The sequence below is a fragment of the Furipterus horrens genome, unplaced genomic scaffold (assembly GCF_987537825.1).
Source record: "Furipterus horrens unplaced genomic scaffold, mFurHor1.1.pri manual_scaffold_11, whole genome shotgun sequence".
NCBI lineage: Eukaryota > Metazoa > Chordata > Mammalia > Chiroptera > Furipteridae > Furipterus > Furipterus horrens.
Window position 1 is genome coordinate 79,906,100 of NW_028327181.1, and position 20,601 is coordinate 79,926,700.

Here is a 20,601-nt window from a genome sequence, read left to right on the forward strand (position 1 = left end):
CCAAGTGAATTGGTTGGCACCTTTCCTCTTTCTAGAGACAGCAACAGGACCCTGGGGTATGATGGGGAGAGACCGCAGTGTAGGCTCCTCCAAAGCCCTTGGGCTCTCAAACCAACCTCTAGAAACAGCCAGAGACAACAACTACAAAAATAAATAATTTATTTCTATCCAAAAGTGAACCCAGGGTGTTGAGTGGTAAAGGAGAGCTGGAGACCAGGGTGAGTCTGCGAACTCAGGGCCCTGAGTGAGACCATGTTGGAAAAGGGGAGAACAGGCTTGGTCGAAGTCTGGAGGCAGGGGAGGGACAGGGAGTGCTGCTGGAACTGTTTCAAGTTGCTGGCAAGAGAAGAGACCACCTTCAGTGACAGCCTGCAGAGAGAAGCAAAGATGTTGACAGGCCCATACCTAGGCGGTAGAAGTAGATATTGTTTGGCCCCCAAAATGCCCCTTGGGATCCAGGAACCTGGGAGCACATTCTAAGGCAAGGACTGTAAACTCAAAAACCCACAGAGATCAGACAAATAATTAAAATGAGGGAAGTTAGCTGGATATCAGGAGATGATCAAGAAACATGGGAACTGTGAAGAAATAAAGAGTACAGTCCCCATATAAAGAGGACAGTGGAGTACCCAACACCAGCTGGTTATTGCCAAGTGGAATATTGGCTCAAACATTTTTTAGAGAGCCTGGAATATCTGGGTTTTTATGTGTACGCCCCTGATTTTTAATGTTGGCAACTCTTATATTTTGAAAAAATGCTGAGAGCCAAAGAATACATATCTGGGGGGTCATCAGTTTGTTTCCTGTGTGGGCTGTGGGATGTTGTGAGCCCCTCCAGTTTGGGCTGATAGTAGGAAGCCTAAGAAGTCTTGGGCTGCTCAAATGCCAGCCAGGATTTCAAATGTAGCCCTCCTGAGGCATTACTCTCAAGGTTTTCTGCAGAGACCCAGGGGCAGAAGACTCCACAATATCGCTACACGATCTCTGTGGTGGAATCTGCAATCTATCCCTCCTGCTCCAGACACCAAGATCCTGCCTGCTGTTGCCTCACTCTTCCCAGGCTGGATCTGGGGCCCTTCCCCATCCCCTTCTGCTCCCCCATCTCTACCTGCCTCCAGGTCCTGGAAAGAAGGTGGGACATCTCATCTGCCCAGCCCAATGGGCACTGCGTTCTGTCTCATGCCTGTTGGGTTCCACGGCCTCAGGTGGCCCCCCTCCCAGAGGAGGAGGATAAGAGAAGGTTTGGAAAAGGGAAGAGGGTCAGAAGTGACCAGGCTTTGTGAAAAAGTCATTAGAATCCAGAGCCAACCAGATCAGCTGGTGGCTGCTGACCCAAGGCAGGAGGCCACGGGCCCAGCCTCTCCCTGATGGCAGGTGGCAATGCCCACCCCAGACAGGCCTAGGCCCAAGGCCAGGGTCAGTGGAATGTGTCTGACCTGGGACAAAAACTGGGTCTCATGAGACTTGGGGTCTGGAGTGAGGCCTCTGGGACGGGGGAGGGTTCCAGAGGGTCAGGCTCTGAGAGGTAGGGGGACAACACATAGGGTCTCAGGTTGGGGGAGGCAGCCTCCATCTCTGCTGTCCCCACTGTGGCTGGGCAGTGGACCTCAGCGAGAGTAGTATCCTGGAGGCTAGGTGGTGGTCCAGACAGATGGGGAGAGATGCACGGAGGCCTCAGCTGGAGGCACGGAGGGTCTGAGCGCCAAGCTGAGACTGCTGGGAGGCCTAGGGGACCCAGCCTGGCCTGCAGCAGACCCATCATGTGTCGCAGCTCCTGGCTGAGCTGAGACACTTCCTGGTTGAGGCGGGAGATCTGTTGGAAACACATCAAATTGGTTTCCAAGGCATCACAACAATAACTACCCTCGTAGGTGCACCCCTCTCTACAGTTTACCAACTTCTTTCATAACCACTCTCTGCTCATGGCCACCCTGAGAAGAAAGCAAGGAAGGGGTTATTTTTGTCTAGATGTAAACACCCCAATGCCTTTCCAAAAAGGATTAGTGATAGCAGCTCTTGCCATCCTTCCCGACACCCCACTTTTACAAGATGTAGGAAAATGTGCTCAAAGAGGTTGTGTGGCTTCGAAGCAAAAGATGTCAGGTGGTTCCATCACACAAGATCACGTGTTTTTCAAATTTCAAAAATTCTGTAAATCAACTGAGAAACTTACAAAAATGCAGATTTCTGGGCCCTACTCCAGACATTTCAAATTACGTGAGACCCAGGAGTCTACATTTTACTAGGTTTTCCAGGTGCCGATAGACTCTCAAGCATGGAGCCACTGGCCTAGGACTGTGAGCAGAAGCAGGACTGGCCCTCCATCTTGCTGAACAGGGGCTGGGCCCCGCCCCCAGCCCAGGGGCTCCCCCACCCCAGGGGCTCCCTCCTTAAACTTGATGTTTATCTGCAGGAAAGGCCAGCTCCCAAGGGCTGCGCCTGGCTTTGCTATGGCGCCAACTCTGGGGAGGAGGCAGAGTTAAGAGTCTTCACATTCAGCACCTGCGCTCTTCCAGACACCAGGATTCAGGCAATGTGTTCCAGGTCCTCCAAAGCTGCAGGCCTCTCAGCCTCTCTGTTCTCTGCCCCCCACGCTTGCTTAGCACTCATTTCCCAGGGCTGGGGTAAGGGAAAGGCCTGGAGCACTGTGACTTGGTTGGGTCCCATTCTGTGCAGGAGAGCATCCCACGTGGTGCAGGGAGGAGAGGTCCTGTTTCCAGGCTGGACAACCTAAGCCAGCTGGGAAAGAGGAAGCGGCGATCACTGAATACTTAAAGTGCACCGAGGAAGGGCTAGGCATGTGTGCACCCTCACTGCACCCTCACAGCAACTCTGGGAAGAATGGATTGTCTCCCTTATTTTTAGATGAGGAAATTGAAGTTCAGACCTTGGTACTTGCCCAAAACCTTGCCCAGATAATGTGAATATTTAAATTCAGGACTCTGACTCCAAATCCTGAAGTGCTTTTGTATGAGGCCTGTCTCTGATTCCAAAATGATATTCTCCAAGGTTGGAGAGGAGGAGCCAACACCAACCCACCTCCTGGTTCAACCTGCAGACCTTTTCCTTCACTTCCTCAGCCTCAGTGGCCAGTTCCTGGCTGTGCCTGGTCCCTGCAGACAGAACGGGGTGGAAGGATGCAGTGAGTGCAGGGAGCAGAAGTCTAGAGCTTAGGCTGGGCCCGCTCTTGCCACTGGGTAGACAGAGAACAAGGGGAAAGGGATCTCTGGGGTCAGGATTATGGGGAAACCAAACTCTCAGGCTAGATATGAGACCCTGTGATTTCCCCAGTCCCCCACTCCTTTGGTCTCCCCCAGCTCTAGGCATGAATCTTCTTTTTGATATCTAAACATAAGATGCTCTTGTCATGCCTTTTAGCCTTTCAACACCTGCCTTACTCCACCCCTCAAACTCCTACCCACATTTTAAGACCCAACTCAAGAGTCCCCTTCTCTAGGAGGGAGAGATAGGGGAGCTCTCCTTTCCTACCTCAGAGCCCTGTTCTTGTCTCAGTTGTGGTACTCAGCATGCTGTTCTGGAATCATTTACCTGAGTACACAGGCATCTCTCCCATTAGACTGGGAGTTCACTAGGAATGTGGGCCAGATCTGGTTTATCTGTGAATTCCTAGCATAGCACCTGGCATATAGTAGGCCCTTACTACATGTGGGATGGATAGATGGATGAACAAATGAATGAATGAATGGTAGATGAATGGTTGACTATGAGTTCAAGTCCAATACTGGCCCTTACCTGTAAGAGGGGCCTGAGAGGGTGGCCTAGGGAGCTCAGGCCTCCTGCTGAACTGGAATGTAGGGGCCTCCACAGAGCTGCCAGAGTCCTCAATGCCATCCACTATCCTGGGACAGGAGTAGTGGTCATCAATCCCATGGGGAGAGGGTAAGAGCCAGAGCAGAGCAAGTAGAGGATGAATGGGAACAGCAGCCAGGGAACTGGGGAGGAGCAGCAAAGGGGTGGGGTGGGGTTGCAAGCTGTGGTGGATCAGGAAGGGCATGGTGAGCACATGGGGCAGGGACAGAGAGGAGCACTGAGGACAGAGCCCAGAGAAAGTTCTGGAAGCAAGCAGTGGTGTGGGGAAGGCAGAGGAGGCTGGCGTCTCACCGGGGACTGAGGTCCAGAGGTCCAAAGGTTCCCAGTGGGGGAATAAGAAGCTGGGGGGGCTTCCTGGCAGCAGAGCCCCTGGGGGGTCCATGAGAGGAGAGGCTGTGGCTCTGGCCAGCCAGGGCAGGAGATGGGGATGAGGACAGGGAAGGAGAAGAGATAAGGGCCGAGAATGGGGGCAGCTCCTCGCCCAAAAGGCTGACCAGGGAGCCCCGGGGCCGTGCTGGGCTAAGGTTGGGCAGCAGGAGGGGCCTGCGGGGCCCGGGACCACCTCTAGGCTCAAACCCAGGCTCGGCCTCTGTGATGGATGGCAGGGTCTTGTCTGAGGAGGAGTTGAGGCTTTCCGGGTGCAGCTGTGGGCAGAGGGGACAGCTGATGTGGCAGGACAGTGAACAACAGGCCTCATCATTACTGGCAGGTGAAGCTCCCCCTTCCCTCTCCCTTCTTCCTGCAGCAGAGGAACAAAGGGAAGGTGCCCCCCTCCCAACTTTCTCCCACTCAACCTCAGCTCCACCCAGGAAGGGAATGTTACCTGAGTGAGCCGAGGGGAACTGGAAAAGCAGCTGAGGCCCTGTTGGGCACAGAGGGGAATCAGCTTACTCACAGCTCCCCACTCCGTTAGTATAGCACCTTCTAGTCCCACCCATTAGTGTTTTGGGGTTTGAGAATATGGGGTCTTTTTGTGGATTTGAGTCAGAGATACTTCCAACTCTGACTCAGAGAAATCCTGAGGGGAAAGTCAGTGTGAAAAGCAGTACAAGACAAAGGCCTACGGTGTAACCTATAGCCTTAAACCAAAACAGGCTCAGGAAATATTTGGTGAGTGAGGAAGCCCCAGGGGATGGTGCCCAGTCCAGAGAGGGACTTGCTGGAGGAGGAGTACATGAGGGGGATTGTTTCCAACATGGAAGTCCTCTGGGGAGTCTGGAGTAAAACTGAAGGATGGCTAAAAGGAGATGGGTCAGTAGAGGTGGAAGGAAAGATGGTGGGAGATGGTCCATGGGGCTGGGTGCATGGAAGGGGCAGTGGCTGGGGTTGCCTGGGGTTGAGAGGAAATAGTTTCAGGATGTAAGGCAATGCATGAGGGTCTCTCTGGGGCTGGGGGATGTCTGCTTTAAAGGAAGGAACCACAAAGGAGGTGGAGGCCATAGGAAGTTTACATACATTAGTGTCAGAGCCCTGGTGCAGGTTGAAGGTGAGGTCCCGGCGCAGACCAGCACGGAAGGCAGCCCCATACTCAGGATAGAGCTTCAGGACCTCAGCCAGTCCTCGGGTGCTCAGCTGCTGCAGGCCACAGTAGGTCAGTGCCTTCACGTCAGCGTTGGTCTTCAGCACACAGGTTGGACCTGCTCCTGATCCAGGCTCCTGGCCTGGCTCAGTGGTATCTGCCCCAATCAAGTCCCCCTTTCCTGTGGGTAAGGGATGGAGATAGTGAGCTGGGGCCTGTCAGCTGGGGCAGAAGGACCAAGAAGGTATACCTAGTCAATGGATTTGAGGGGTAGTCAGTGTGCTTGAAGGATGGTTGAAGGTGGGTCAATCAATAGGATTGATGGAAGTGATCAATGGAACTGGGAAAAGGTCAGTGGAGAGTGACTGGTGAAGTTGGGAGACAGTCAATGAGGGATGTCAGTAAGGCTGGAGGAATGATCAATGGAATTGAATGATCAACAAACAAAGGCCAGAGGGGTCATTTAAAGGGTAAATGTCAATGGAGTTGAAGGTCAATGGTGAAGAGTCAACTGAGGAAGGGTTGATGGGTTGACGGATGGCCAATGGGATTAGGGGAGAGCCCAAGGGGAAAGGTCAAAAGGGGATGGTAGTAGGGAGAAGGGACCAAGAAAGAGTACTCATCAGCAGGGATTCCAGCTATCCACTAGGAGTGCCTCAGTCCCTAGGTTCTTGACCACTCTCAAGGTCTCTCGGGGAGGGTTCCATTGAAAGTAGTAGGTGGTGGTGGGATCCTCACCCAGGATGGCCAGCACCATGTTGTCACGGAGCACCTCAAGCGAGCCTGAGCAGACATAGTAGTGTGCTTGCAGAGCGTCCCCACGGTGCAACAGGTACTCGCCCGCAGCGCAGAATGAGGTCTTGATGTGCAGGGAGAGGGCCCGCAGGCAGCCCCTGCTTGCTGGTCCAAACAACGGCAGCTGCAGGATCTCACGATTCAGGTGCATAGCGATGTCAGCTCGCAGCTCATCCGGGAAGTCACGCAGTAACTGCATAAGGGGCATAAGTCATTCTGGCCATACCCCCTGCAGCTGCTACTTGATTTCTACAAATGTGCTGAGCTGTCACCAAAGAGATAGCTCCAACTTGCCCTTTGCTTTGAAGTTACCTGTTTCTGACTTTCCAGAAGGCTTCTTTTGTCTAACTTCAATGTTACTTGTGCGTGGACCCAACTGATGGGGCACAGATTAGGTCTTTTCCTGTCTGTCCACTGACCATGGTTATACACACTGATCACTCACACATGTCCTGGTTACGCAACCCCACAAATGCAAGGACCATCCCCTGTAGGTCAGCCTCAAACTGGAAGTTAGAAGACTAAAAGTCAGCTCTGCTCCTAAATTCCTGTGGACCCTGACTATCCATTTCCTCTCTCTGGGCCATCAGTAAGATGAAGGGTTACACTAGACCTTGAATATTACCAACAACTCCTAGGAGCCAAATTTAATATTCACAGTTTCATTCTCATGTTATGGAGCTGTTTGGCCTCTGTCTTGTTAACCTCTCTCTTGTCCCCATTTCCTCCCCAGACTCCTCTTCCTCAGCCTACCTCCTTGGCTCTCTTCTAACCTGACACACTCTCCCTGCATCATGGCACCCAGCTCCATGACTTCCACACTCCTGTGAGCCCAGAGTTGTACATCTGGGTCCAGACCTATATTTTCAACTAACTCTGAGGCACTCTCCACCTGGATCTCCCATAGGCACCACACTCTCATCATGGCCCCACTTTGGACTCTTATTTTCACCCTTAAGTGCAATCTCCTCTCTGTAATGCCCCCATCGCACCCCTTCCCCAAGCCAGAGGGAATCACTCTGAGCTTCTCTTCTGCAACCAGAATCACCAAGTCCCATGACGTCTGCTCTCAGAAATACCTGCCAGATCCGCAGGCCACTCCCCAACCTAACCATTTTGGAGGATAACATCTAAAGTCAAGGCCATCCAGGAGCTGGGCCCGCCCACCCAGTCCCTTGCACTCCTCTCCCTCTCCGCCCTCCACAGTGCTTCCACCTTGGATACTGAAGGCTCACTGAACTACTTTCAGTTCTCTGAGCTCTCCCTGCTCTTTGGCATCAATATTTCCCAACCAAAGTTCCTATTGTTCTTTCTGCCTGGAATGGCCTTCTGGCAGAAGGCTGATTTCCTTACGGTCCTTCACATTGTCCCCTCTTTTGCACCACCTTCCTTGACCCCTCTAGACCCAGACACAGTGAGGATCCCAAGGGGCACATACATCCCTACAGCAAAGTCCCATTTGCTGGGTAATTTATTTACCTGTCTGCCTCCCTTACCAAACTGGTGTCCCCCTGAGGGGAAGAGCTGAGTGTGATCACCTCTGAGCTCCCTGTGCGTAGCACAGAGGCTGGCCCCCAGGAGGTGCTTGGGAAATGTTGGCTGTAGAGAGCATCACATTAGCTAAGGCCTGAGCTCTCTTTCGGCTCTCGAATTCTAGTGCACAGGAATAGGGGTGCAGATTTGGGTGGGTGCGTGCCCTTGTGAACAACACCTCACCTCTGGGGGGCCCACTGTGCCTCCATTCCAAACCCAGAGAGGCTGGGTCCCCTTCCCCATGGCACCACCACGTGGCACAGACCGGGAGCTCCAGCACACTACCTCGCTGGTGTCGATGCCCCCGCTGATGGCCCACGTGGTCTGGAAGGACTCCAGCATGCGCTGCTTGAGCAGCCGTGGCAGGCGATGCACGCGGGTGAAGTCCTTGAGGTCCTTCATGCGGCTGTGGTAGAGCGAGCGGCGCAAGTACATGCGCTGGATGATGGCAGTCACGTTCCCGAACACCACCGCGTGCATCAGTGCTGCAGCGTTGGCAGCGGGCAGCAGGTTAGGGTGGGCAACCACTCCCAAACCCACCCTGCCCTGCACAGATCTCTGGGTTCCTGGCAGGAGAGCCAGTGGGCTATGTGCCTACCTGGTGCCAGGTGCTGGCTTAGGGAGAGGTCAGATCTGATGTTCCTCTCATTGCACCCCCCTCCCCCCGCCACTAGGTCATGAACTTGTGTTTCCTTTAGTAAGATGTCATGCCCGTCTGTGGCATCCTCAGGGGCCAGCATGTAGTAGGTGCAGAGGAAACGTCTATGAGTGAATGTAGGACTGTCCAGAAGACCTTCTCTGGGCCCCAATTTCCCTATCTGTAGGCTGTGCTTAGCAGGGCCACCCTGGGGCTTGGCAGGCCTGGCCTCACCGCCTATGAGCATAGTGCAGATGGAGAAGATCTTCTCGGTGTCAGTGTTGGCGCACACGTTGCCAAAGCCCACGCTGGTGAGGCTGCTTAGCGTGAAGTAAAGCGCAGCGATGTAGGCGCTGTGCCGCGCCGGACCACCCGCCGAGCCGTTGACATAGGGCACCTCCAGCCGCTTGCCCAGCTCATGCAGCCAGCCTGGGGGGTAGAGGGATGCAAGGAGTCCCAGCTGCACCAGTGGTGGAGAACTGGGTTTACCTAAGCTGCCTGCACTTGACCTTGGTCTAGTATTTATAGAGGCGAGGGGAAGTTTGCATGGGCTGGCACAGGAAATGTGAGGAGCATCCTGGGCCTGGGCCTCCAGTCGCAGTCCAAGGCTACCAACTGCTGACTGTTTAGGGGCCTCTGCCACTCTCTCCTAGTTTGTTGAGCACCTCCTGTGTACAGAGTGCTAGAACTTGACTCCGTCAGACTTTCTCCTGCCCTGGTGGAAATTACAGTTTGGGGTGGAAAGAAACATGAAATAAATCATTACAGGTGGAAGATGAGCTACTAAAAGGAGACTAGAGGGAATCTCAGGAATCACACTGGGTTAGGGAGACCCAACACAATGGAGTGGGAGGGAAGAATGTGGGTCCAGAAAGGCTCCTTTAGGACAGAGCATTTTAGCTGAGACTGCAAGGAGTAGACAAGTCACCTAGGTGAAGGGAGGGAAGACAAAAGGGGAAGGATTCCAGAGAGAAAAACCTGTTCAAGGCCCAAAGCAGTACAACCTGGGTGCTGGAGGGAGGCCAGCATGGCCGCAGCACAGGCGCCATGGGACAAAGAGAAGCCAGGTGGGGGCAGAGGGGGCTGCAGCACTACACAGAGTGTGCGCTGAGTGTGGACTCTCTTTGGATGGCAGTTGGAGCCACCAGAAGGGGTTGGGAAGGGGTACTGCTCCCTTTGCCCCAAACACCCTCCCTACCACTAGAGTGTGCTCCATGCTGTATTTTGAGTTTATATTACCAGTCTTGCTCCCCTACTAGCTGTGAGGTCTCCCCAAGGCAAAGCCCTTGTCTTCAAATCAGTATTCCCATGATTGATCCAGAAAGAGCTCAATGCATGCTGGTTGGGTGAATAGAGGACTGTGGGTGGGGAGAGGGGGTACTGGTGGAGGCATCAGCTTGGGTGCCTGAGTGGACAGGGCAGGTGGATGGGTGGTCAGTGAAAGCCTGGGGTCAGTGGCTTACCAATGTCCCATAGCAGCGGGTCATTGGCCTCCATCTCCCGGCGCCCGATGACATACCAGACACAGGCCATCCAGTGGGCAAGGAGTGCAAAGATGGACATGAGCAGCGTGAGCACCACTGCGCTGCACTGCGAGTACCGCTCTAGCTTCGGCAGCAGCCGCAGCAGCCGCAGCAGCCGCACTGTCTTCAGCAGGTGCACCAGCGATGTCTGCAGGAGTGCAGCGAGGGGGGGGGGGCAGGGGGAGACTGTCAGAGGCACCACTCCTTAGAGTCTCCACGGACCCTCATGACCCTCCCCAGCACCTTGCTATCAGATGTCCTGGAGAGAGGGGAAGCTACAGCAGGAAAAACATCTCCGTTGTCCTAAGAAGGTGAGCAGAAAATGCAGCGAGGGGTGGTGGTGGTGAGAGAACAATACTAAATCTAATAATGGCTGACAGTAAGTAACATACTTACTATGTGTCAGGACTGGGCTAAGTATTTGTAATCCTCATAAAAAAGTTATGCCTTCAGTCCAGTTATCATCATTGTGCCCAATTTACGGATGAGTAAACTGAGAGAGATTACTGACTTGCTCAAGGACACAGACCAAGGAAATGACAGAGCTGCCATTTTGTGGCATACTGCTTTTTAGCACCATGGACCGTGAAAGAGTAAGTCCTGGTCAAAGGCAGGGGGATAGAGAGCACAACCTCTGGCCCATGCACAAAGCTCCTAGCGTCCTAGGCGCAATCAGCTGTGGACAAGAGCTGGTTGTTAGTGACAACAGCAGTTGTGGTAGTCACCCTTGAGACAGAGAGACACAAGGTAGAGTGGGGACAGGCAAAAACTGGGGAAGGTTTAGGGACCTTTCCCCCGTGTGCATCAGCTGCATATGAGAGGGTCATGCAGACATGTTAAGGGAAGGAGAGTGGGGACTGAGGGAGCCTGGGCTTTGAGATGTCAGCCCTCGTGGGGCCAGATGGGGCTTGGTGGAGCTAGTGTGGCACCTAGCAAGGATCCTGTAAACGGTAGCTAATATTACTACCACAACTGTTTTCATTGCGGTGATTAATGCCTCAGTTGGCTCTTCCAGTCTTGGAGGTGAGGAGCAGGTGTGGGTTTATCTTCTCACTACTAGGGCTGGGGGCTCTGGGACAGTGGATAACCTGGTATGAAGGCCCTTCACTGTCCGTTCAGGGGCCTCCAGGAGCATCCCTGGTAGCACAGCCCCACACAGCTCCTAGGCCACCTCATGCATTTTTATCTCATTTTGGGTGAATGAGATGGCCCTGTGTCCCCCATATGGACCCTCTCCAGGCTTAATGCCTGCTTCCAGCTCCCAGGGCTGCTGACCTTAGTCCTTCAGGGCTTCCCTCAGTCACCTGTCCCTGGCTCCACTCCCTTGGGGCCCTCCTCTCTCCCTCCTCGAACCAGATTGTCCCAGGCCTGGCTCCTTCAATTCCATGGCTCTGCTGGTGCCTCCTTGTCCTGCCTCTTTGCTCTGCCTCCCTCCAGCCCCAGCACTGCTCCTCACCTCCCATTATACCAGACCATCCACTCAGGTACCCTGGTTTCCTGGGAAGCAGGGTACTATGTTGGAAAGAATACTAGACTAAGTCCAGAACCCTGGTTCCAATCTCCTGCCTGTCACTGTTAGCTGTGTGACCTTCAGCAAGCCACTTAACCTCTCTGAACCTCTGTATACATCTTTGAAGAAGAGGGATAATAGAATCTGCCCTGAAGGGTTATTGTGAGGCTCCTATGTCACCATGTGTGTAAAAGAACTTAGTAAACTGGAAAGTGCTTCTAAAGGTAACAGAGAAGGGGGAACTGCCTGGGAGGAGGGACAATTCTCCCTCTCCCCAGGGACAGCTGTCTGCCCAGCTGACACAGCCTGGTGGGCACAGGGGATGGGGAAGGGTTGTGAGCTCTGCCTGGAATGACCAGAGCCTCAGGGCAGACACGCACTTGCATGTGTGTGGGAGCATGCACATACATGTCCACAGCTAAGAGAAGAGGCCCACAGTTCGTTGGCAGCTAGTTAAATCTGGCTGAATGTAGGTGGTTTCCTGCTATAGCTAAGTGTGGCAGAGAGAGGAGCACACAGGGAAACCGCTCTCTACTTCCCCAACCAAAACCAAGGGGGTCTGAGGATCGAGGGTGGGATTCCCTCCTCCTGGACTTGAGAAGACCTACTATCTACTGGCTGGGTGCAGAGTTGACCACTCAAGGGCACTTCCATGCCACCCCTAGGGATCTGAGAGGACACAGTCTTAGCACTCTACCTCCAAACCCACCTACAACCTCTCCCTCCTTGTCTGGGCTTGCTATGCTCCCCCTTCCCACCCACCCAATGCCCTCTCTCCTCAACTCCTGCCAGCCAAATCCTGCTCTTTACCTAGAGTTTAGCTTTACTCTCATCTCTCATGAATCATTCCCAGGCCACCCTTGCCTCTGCCCAGCTCGGGTGCTTTGGCCTCCCGAGCACCAGCTAGATGTTAGATCATTTCTATATATGCCCACATTCCAGTCTGGAACTCCAAGGTCAGCTAGTTCCGTGCCCAGCAACCCCCCCCCCCCACACACACACACATAGTAACTGGGCCCAATTTTCCATTTCATTCACCTCTTCTTGTTCCTATTGTCCCCTCCACTAGCCCTGCCCCCTCAGCATCTTGGCTGCTTGGAGGCTGAATCCTTGTTCCTTTTCCCCAGGGTGACCATGCCCCGCACGGTGCTTTGCAGACAGCTAAATGCTCATCAGTTGTTTGTTAAATAAAAATTTTAAAGGTGCCACTCATTTGGCATTAGGCCGCTGCTGCCTCGGTAGCCCTACTTAGCTTTTCATTTGTCTCAGCTTCCCTCAGAGATTGTGAGCTAAGCTCCCCAAGAGCACAGACCCTCTCTGATCCTCCTCTGCTCCTAACTCAGGGCTCTGCCCATAGCAGATTCCTGAAAAACAGTCACAGATGGATTTACAGGAAGGGCCGAGTCTGAGTTTGGAGTCAATCCCTTAACGAGAGATACTGTGCTGAAGCCAGGAGGTTAGGCTGCATGGTGGGGCTGGGGTCACTCACCACGGTGACATTGAAGACGTAAAGCAGGTCAAAAGGCAGAGCGGCAATAAGGTCGACAAAGAACCAGGTGGCCAGGTAGTGGAGGCCAATGGAACGAGGAGCAGAGACCACCTGGCCAGACTGGGACACATAGGTGGTGCGAAAGTTCAGGATGATATCTAGGGGTACAAGAGACTGTTACTAGGGTATCTTGGCCTAGAAACTCAGGCCAAGGGGCCAAGGAACTGGGTAAGTTGGGAACCAGCCTTAGAGACCCAGGATGGACTTTAGAGGCAGGAATGGGGGAGACAGATTGGGCTGTTGGCTGGTCCTTAAGGAGGAGAGGCCTAGAGGCAGAAGGTTGCAGGGGTCAGGAATTAGGGCACATGGACCGTGAGGACGTAAAAACCCAGAAATCCTGCAGCCCAGAATAGGGTGAGGCCTGACTGAGTGGGTCCCTCCAGCCCAGCCACCAGGGCATGTGGGACAGAGGGTCTAACCTAGGATGAAGAGCATCTCCACGGTGATGTCACTGACAAGGGTGTGTCGGGAAGTGATGGGGGTGTCGTCATCGCCCGAGAAGCAGACATTGTAGGGGACGGTGACTGCAACGTAGAAAGTGGCGAGGAGGATGAGACCATCCCAGATGGCCTTGGGGACGCCGTAGTGGAGGAGGAGGCAGCGGGACCCCTCCACGGAGGCCACCTTGTACTCAGGCACTGATGGCTTGGGCTCAAACACGTTCTAAGGGGAGAGGGGTTGTGGTTGGGGACACTTGGGGGGAAGTGGAGCGAAGGCTGGGGGAGGGAGAGGCAGGGAAAGGGGGAAGGGGGGAGCAGGCACCACAAACACAGCCACGAGAAGAGATAGAAGGTGCAGGAGAGGGTTTCAGGGTTCACCACTGGACACTTCCTCTGCCAAGCTACTGCTCAGGACTCCTTTGGAATCAATCATATTTTCTGGGGAGTATTTTAAGGTGTGACCTTCACCCTGCCTGAGGATATGATGACAAATCAGGCACATGCCCTAGCTTGTGGGGTCACTAACTTCTCCCTTAAGTTCCTCTTGGGTTTGTGGGGCTCAGCAGAGGATTGGTGTATCTAGGAGTGAGGGGAGGCTGACACAACACCCCATGCCCTATTGCCCCAAGAGGCTACAAAGAGGCTTGGAGACTCAATCCCGTGACTTCATCAGGATCCTTGGAGTGGTACACAGGGCTAGGTATGAGGCCACCAATGGAGGCTTTCTCCCTAGGACGACAGCTAGTGATTTTATCCCCCATCCAACAGGGTAACCTTATCAGCCAGAGGTAGATGATGTAATTGCTGTTAGAGCCCAAGCCTTGTGATAACTCCTGAACAGAGTAAGGTCAATCACAAGGAAGCAAGGGATATGGGGATGGAAGGAGATGTGGGGGGAAGTGGGGTAGAGTAGCATTGGACATGAGAGATGGACAGAGAAACAAGTCACAGGAGGGAGACCAGACAGGCAGGGAAACCGGGAGACAGTAGCAGGGTGCTTCAGCATCAGGGCTGGGAGATGTGGGGGTGGAGACAGGACTTACATTACTGGTTTTCATGCCTCCCTGGTCCCGGCGACCAAAGTGGCCCATCAGTCTGTGTAGGACAGTACGGCTCTGTCTCTTGGCGACTCGAAGTCTTGAGCTGGCTCCCCTCCTGCCAAGTGAGTTTTCTATTGGGAAGAAGGGTATGGCAATAAGTGAGGTCACATCCCATGAGGTTGGGTAGGAAGAGGTCTTGTGTGACCTTGGGCAAGGACCTCTGACCATTCTTGCCTTCTCCCCAGACTTGCAGTTACCATGATTACTGTCCCCATGGCTTCCTGAGGGGCCAAGACCTGGACCTCCATTATGAGTGATGTCCTTGAAGGAAAAGAAGAAAAGCACAACCTGCCCCATCTCATTCTTGATGGGCATCATGTCCAGGAGACACCAAAAGGCCGAGCCTGTAGGTGTGGAGAGATGGAGGGGGAGGGTGAGCAGTCCATTGCATCCCTAACCCCCCTTGGTTCCTGGGCATATTCAAAAGGTTTGGCAAAAGTTTAGAGTTGGAAAGAACCCCAGATATGTCAGCCAACTCCTTTGCCTTCCAGATAGGAGAACCAAGGCCCAGAGAGGGTCAGGGATGCACTCAGTGTCACACAGTCAGCTTGTGGCAGTGTGAGGACCAGCACCCAGGCTTTCACTGTGCCAAGTGGACTCTGGGTAAAGCCTGGGGTCTGGGCAGGGCTGCAGGGCAGGCCAGGCCCCTCACCATCCTTCCGGTAGAAGCAAATTTCAGCCCTGTGCTCCTGATGGCCCTCCAGGGCCTTGTGAAGCCTCTGCAGGGCTGGCTCACTGGTCTCTGGACCATAGAGGAAACGGCAGCTGCACATTTTCTGCATGACCTCGGTGCGGCCGTAACCTGTGAGCTCACAGAAGCCATCAGAGCAGTAGACGATGGGAAAGCCCCTTGGGCTCTGTGCATTGGCCAGCAGGAAGTTGCTGTCTGTGGGAAGAAGAGGTCGAGATCAGGTCAAGGCCAGGAGGGGAGCTCAGCTTCTAGGTGGGATGTTCCTCCCTCAAGGTGTGGTGAGAGGTGACAGAGCCAAAAGCCTCCCAGGGTTCCATGTGATTCCTGGATGCCCCTTTGGGATATTCTGAGAGCAAGAAGAGATAGAGCAAAGGACAATGACTTAAGGGTGGCCTGGGACTGGGACAGGGACTACTAGGGAATCAGAGAAGGAACCCAAAGAATTTATGTGGTTCATCCCCCTGCCTTCAAGCTAGTAAGCCCTTAGGGTAGGAAGCAGCATAGCATGGTGTGTGAGGGCCTGGGCTTAGCACCCCACCTTTGCTGCTTACTGACTGTGTAACCTTGGGCAAATTAATTAACTCCTCTATGTGTCAGCTTCCTTATCTGCAAAGTGGGGGGTAATACATCTTCCTCACATGGTTGTTGTGAGCGTTACATGAGTTACCTGGGGTGAACCTCTGGTGACACAGTGCTACACTGAGAAGGGGAAACAAGACCCCTGCATTTGCACAGCGTTCAAAGCATACCCATAGCCACTACCCTGTCATCCTATTAGAGAGTCGACAGGGCAGAGATTCTGGTGACATCACACCCATTTTGTTGATAGGAAACTAAAAGGCAGAGATTACCTAAACTCACAAATCTCCTTTGTGGGAGGGGGGATACAGTAATGAGTAGTGTCCCCATTCCTTGCCTTCTGAGAAAAGTCCTCTTTTTAGCATCCCTTTAGCTAATTTCAGGTGGCCTGTCCCCAGTGTTCAAAGTCTGATAGGACTGCGCAGTGAAGTTGTGGCTCTAGCAATCCCAGCAGCAGGACCCAAGTTAGCTCCCTCCAGTTCCAATGGGTGGGAGGCCAGGGGTGCTCTCTGGGTCATACGGGGACAGAGCCTCAGCTGAGGGATAGGGCCTGAGGCACACCCAGTCTTAGGGCACGAGGAAGGGCGAGTGTATGAGGGTGGGTTGGCTGATGGGGACCCTGAAGGTGCCTGGGAGGTGCTGGGTCCTGGGCAGCCCCAGCTTCCTTCTTCCGTCCCAGAGCCTGTTGCCCCGGTGATGGGCGCTATGGAAACAAGGGAGGCGGGTGTGGAGGAAGGGTGGGGAGGAGGGTAGGGCCCCGGGCAGCTCAGTTTCCGCCCTCGGATACCGGTCCCCCCATCTTCCAGATCCTAGCGAGGGTGCCCGTGTGCGGCAGGCAGCAATCTCTAGGCTGCAAAGTAGGAAAAAAGGATAGGCGGGAGAAGAGGCGTGGAAGGAGGAGTGTGGCTGTCCAAGGTGCTGAACCTGGAACCCAAGCTGGTGGGCGAGGAGGGGGCGTTCCCTTCCTCACACGGACCACCTCCCTCCTCCTGCCTCACCTTCCTCAGACGCAGACGCACCACTATTTTGGGGTGCATGACCTGAATCTAAACTAGGTCCTGCCGAAGTCCGATCTTTTCTCTCTCCTTCCCTCCGTGTCTCTTTTCCTGGGGGAAGGGGATGCTGAGAGCGCCTGACTACAACGTCCGACCGGGGCGCTGGGTTACCGCCATACATGCCGCCAGCAGAGCTCTGCCCCGGAGTGGGACTCTCCCAAGGCCTCTCCTCCGTTTTGTGCACAAAGAGCCTTTCCTGCCTCCGGTCACACCCATTACCTTGGCCCCCAGCACTTTTGGCTCCCCCCAGCCCCCAGCGCGCTTCCAGTCCTGTTCCTTCACCGCGGCTTCGGAAGTTCCTAGACCCTCAACTCCACTCGCCTTCTCGCCTCGGGTTTCACCACACCCGAAGACCCAAGCTGGCCCATTCTAGGCGCCCAGCTCGAACCCCCAGCCTCAGCCTCGGCCCCACTCACGCGTGCCGTCGAAGCGGGTGGAGATAGTATCCAGAAAGGTGTTCTGCGGGGCCAGCAACCCCTTCATGACCGGCATGGCCTCGGGGCGCGAGTTCAAGGCTTGGTGCTGGGGGGCGTTCAGCTCGGCTGGGCCCAAGGGGGCGCGCTGCCTGCGGGGCCGGGGCGCCCCATGCGCCCGCCGGCCTCCTACCCTCGCTCTAACCGCCGCCGCCTCTCTGCTCCGAACTCAGCAGCTTTCTACTCGGCTCAGCGCCGCCTTGGTGGTTCTTTTCTCCACGGACCAGATTCTTTCCCCCGGGCTCAGCCCGCGCCTGCCACGTGGCCCCGCACGGGGAGGGGCCACCAGCGACACCCGCACCTCTCTCTGCGGCCCTCCTTCGCAAGGGGAGCGGCCCACGCGAGTCTCCTGCGGGGAGAACTCGGGACACGCCTACCGGGAGCAGAGGCTCGAAGAGGTGGGGCGGGGCTTGAGTGTCAGATACGCCTCTTCCCAGGTTGCCATGCCCCCACGCGTGGTTCCCTGGAGCTCCTCGTGGCCCCGTTCCACCGGCTTCCCCACTCTCCTCCCACTCTGGGAATGGTATCTGGTTCACGGTGCTGCCTACCTGCTGGAGTTGGGCTGTTTTACAGCATCCCCAGGCCCCTGCACTCCAATGTGAGACAGCAAGAGTTAAAGAGGCTAGTTTTGCTGGTTAGGGATAGAGGAGGCTAGTAACTCAACTTCTAGAATACACTGCTTACCCCCCCCCCCCCATCTCAGTTTGCAGAGGGCACACTGACAATTTCTGCCTCTGAGTCCAGCAGGGTGGGTGAAAAGAACTTTGGAGTCCACCGGGTAGAATCCTGGCTCTGCCATTTACTAAATGTGTGAATTGGCCTCTCTGAGCCTCATTTTTTTCATCTGTAAAATGGAGCTAATAATTTTTTACCTCATGAGGTTGTGAGAAGTTAATAGCATGATACATATTGTTGGCACAAAATAAGTGTGTTGGAGAGTAATTTTCTCTCTATTCTCACTCTTCCTATCATCTTGATTTAACCCTCCTTCTCTGCTGCCATACGAGTGGAGGAGAGGCTGGAAGCAAGTTTGGGGCAGTGAAAGATAGTTTCAAGGTGGATAGAGTCCGTGTGCAAATCTCTGGTGCGCTGGTGGACCTTGAACTCCATCTTCTCCAAGAACATCAGTAAGAAGGACCCAGGTGAAACCAGACACAGGACTTTTTCACTACAGAAGCAGAAAATTACTGGGGCAGCTGAGCCTAGTCTTAGGGTGACTACCCCCACCCCGGAACAAAAGAGTTAAAGCCAGTGAGAATGGAAAGATGGTGTTGGAGAGGCTCGCTCCACTGCAATGTGACCTCATTTTAACTAATTATATCTGCAATGACCTTCCAAATAAGGTAACATTCTGAAGTGCTGAGGTTTAGAACATCAACATATGAATTTGGGGAGGAGGCACAATTCAACCCGTAACTGGTGTGTTCCACTAAAGTTGCAGGAAAATCTTGCCCCATCCCTATCTAAGAACTCGTGACTCTCAACTACCTACAGAATAAAATCCAAAGTCTGATGACTTGTAAAGGCCTGCACAATCCAGGCTGCACGACCTACCCGCCTCCCCTCCAGTGCCTCACCTCGCCCCACACCGTCTACCCCATGCTGCAGCCACTCCGGGTGATTCATGTTGAACCTCATCTTCCTTGGCTTCTCCACAGGCTTTACTCACAACCATTCCCAGCCCGATCCCGCTGCTCTGGGCAGCCTTTCGTGTTCTCCCTCCCTCTTCTGTCTCTCCGTAAAGGTCGGACACAGCAGAGCATCGAGGGACGTGTCCCGCATCTTCCCACCCAAGCATGCACATCCGCGGTTCTTTCCGCACCCCAGGACCTTGCGCGGATCCTTGCTCCGGAAGCTCCCCATTCCAGGAGTGTTGCGTGTTCAACGATGCCGACGCCGAAGCGGAGGTGTCCCAGAGCCGAGCTTCTAGGCTCTGCGGCTCTTTATAGTTTGCAAGACTCTTTCGCCCCCTGGAGGGCAGGACTCTACCACACCAGAACATTGACCAGCACGTTAACGGGGACTCGTCTTTATTGCACTTTTTTTCTGGGGGTTGACACCGGAAGAGCAGAGGGGAGAGGGCAGGGCCAGGTCACAGCCTGGGCTCGGGCTCAGACCCCGGACAGTCCCCCGGGAGGAACAGAGGAGACGGCCGCAGCGGGACAACTGCGCCCCGGGCAGGGGTGCGGCGCTGGCTCTGCGCCTGCGCGGCGGCCCATGGTCAGGATGCCGGCAGCATGGTTGCCGTTGGCCTGAAGGAGGCGCTGCAGCCGGCCCTGGAGGCCTGAGGGGCCGAGCCGCCGCTTGCCCAGCGTGAGGATGCCGGCTGCGTGATTGCCCGCGCCGTGCAGCAACTCATAGAGGCGGCAGGAGCACGTCTTCTGGCGGCAGCAGTCAGGCAGGGGCTGCGCGTCTGCCCCGGGCGACAGCAGCGCAGGCGGCAGCAGTAGCAGCAGCAGCAGTGTCACGGCCACCCAGGAGACCTAGGGAGGTGGAGACCGGGCGCTGTGGGTCTTTCCGCCGCGCCTGCCTGCAGTCTCTCCACCCGGGCCCTGCCCTGATGGTTGCGCGTCCCCTCCTGGCCTGCGCCCCTCCCTTGCTGTCCCTCCGTTTTCTTGCCTCTTGGCAATGCTGTGTGAAGGTTGGAGATGGGCTCATCTGACTTTTCTACCTGCTCATCCGTCAACTGTCAGAGCAACATCTCCTCCAGGAAGCCTTTTGAGACCCCCTGGGCAGAATGAATCCCTGTCTTCTCTGGGCATCCTTAATTCGTTGTATCCCCATTAGAGTGCTTACCACTCCAAATGAAAACAGGTGTGTCTGAGTCTGTCTGCATCAGAAACAAGCCCTATTTAGTCCCGCTCCCCCTACCCACAGGGGCAAACCCGTGACATCAAGGACTAGCAGAATCCCACTTGTCTCGTTTGCCTACTCCTTTGCGGGGGGGGGGACACTGCACTGGGTTTTGGGCCAGTTTCCTAATTGGGTATTAACTAATTCCTACTGTGCAGAGCTGCTGGAAGGGTAAAATGAGATGACAGGTGCAAACAGCACCTGATGAATAGTAAGTGCCCAATAAACGTAAGCTCTTAGGAGAACAGGGCACAATCGAATTTGTTAACCAAGGCAGGTTCTCAGCCAAGGGTTCACCCAGTTCCCTCCCTACCGCAGAGCCTACGTAGGAGAAGACCAAGAGAGGAGACACCTCCAGTCTTTCTTCCGGCCCCTGAGAGAGCCCTCTCATTGCCCCGTGGTGTGACGCATCCCCTCCACCCCTGGGTCTTTACCTTTGTGGAGGGAGGGTTCATGGTGTCTGGCGCTCCGAGCAGAGTAGCAGGGGATGGTGTTGTCTCCAATGGTCCAAAT

The 20,601-nt window shown here is 54.6% G+C and overlaps 2 protein-coding genes across 2 annotated transcripts; both read right to left on the reverse strand.

Moving 5' to 3' along the window:
- Positions 1-142: 142 nt before the first annotated feature.
- KCNH4 (potassium voltage-gated channel subfamily H member 4) lies at positions 143-17,254 on the reverse strand. The gene is made up of 17 exons (XM_090292043.1): positions 17,179-17,254; positions 15,090-15,323; positions 14,635-14,781; positions 14,381-14,508; positions 13,317-13,560; positions 12,838-12,995; positions 9,779-9,986; positions 8,550-8,744; positions 7,964-8,163; positions 6,089-6,338; positions 5,287-5,531; positions 4,655-4,693; positions 4,123-4,475; positions 3,754-3,860; positions 3,040-3,113; positions 1,109-1,813; positions 143-369 (listed from the first exon to the last, which is right to left on the reverse strand). Exons 1-16 carry the CDS (start codon positions 17,252-17,254, stop codon positions 1,418-1,420), a joined length of 3,054 nt encoding a protein of 1,017 aa, XP_090148169.1. The 3' UTR covers positions 143-369; positions 1,109-1,417.
- A 1,994-nt stretch (positions 17,255-19,248) lies between these two features.
- On the reverse strand, positions 19,249-20,597 carry HCRT (hypocretin neuropeptide precursor). The gene is made up of 2 exons (XM_090292785.1): positions 20,523-20,597; positions 19,249-19,718 (listed from the first exon to the last, which is right to left on the reverse strand). The coding sequence occupies exons 1-2, from the start codon at positions 20,541-20,543 to the stop codon at positions 19,347-19,349; spliced, it is 393 nt and encodes a 130-aa protein (XP_090148911.1). The 5' UTR covers positions 20,544-20,597; the 3' UTR covers positions 19,249-19,346.
- Positions 20,598-20,601: the final 4 nt, after the last annotated feature.

Bases quoted from the DNA above. Each gene is read 5' to 3' on its own strand.
- KCNH4 (XM_090292043.1), bottom strand. From the start codon at position 17,254: ATGCCGGTCATGAAGGGGTTGCTGGCCCCGCAGAACACCTTTCTGGAT. The intron at 13,561-14,380 runs GTAAGTCCTGTC...CTCTCCCCTTAG, and splicing joins GAGGCATGAAAACCAGTAAT to AACGTGTTTGAGCCCAAGCC. The intron at 8,745-9,778 runs GTAAGCCACTGA...TCTACCCCCCAG, and splicing joins CCCGCTGCTATGGGACATTG to GCTGGCTGCATGAGCTGGGC.
- HCRT (XM_090292785.1), bottom strand. From the start codon at position 20,543: ATGAACCCTCCCTCCACAAAG. The intron at 19,719-20,522 runs GTAAAGACCCAG...CCACCTCCCTAG, and splicing joins TGAACCCTCCCTCCACAAAG to GTCTCCTGGGTGGCCGTGAC.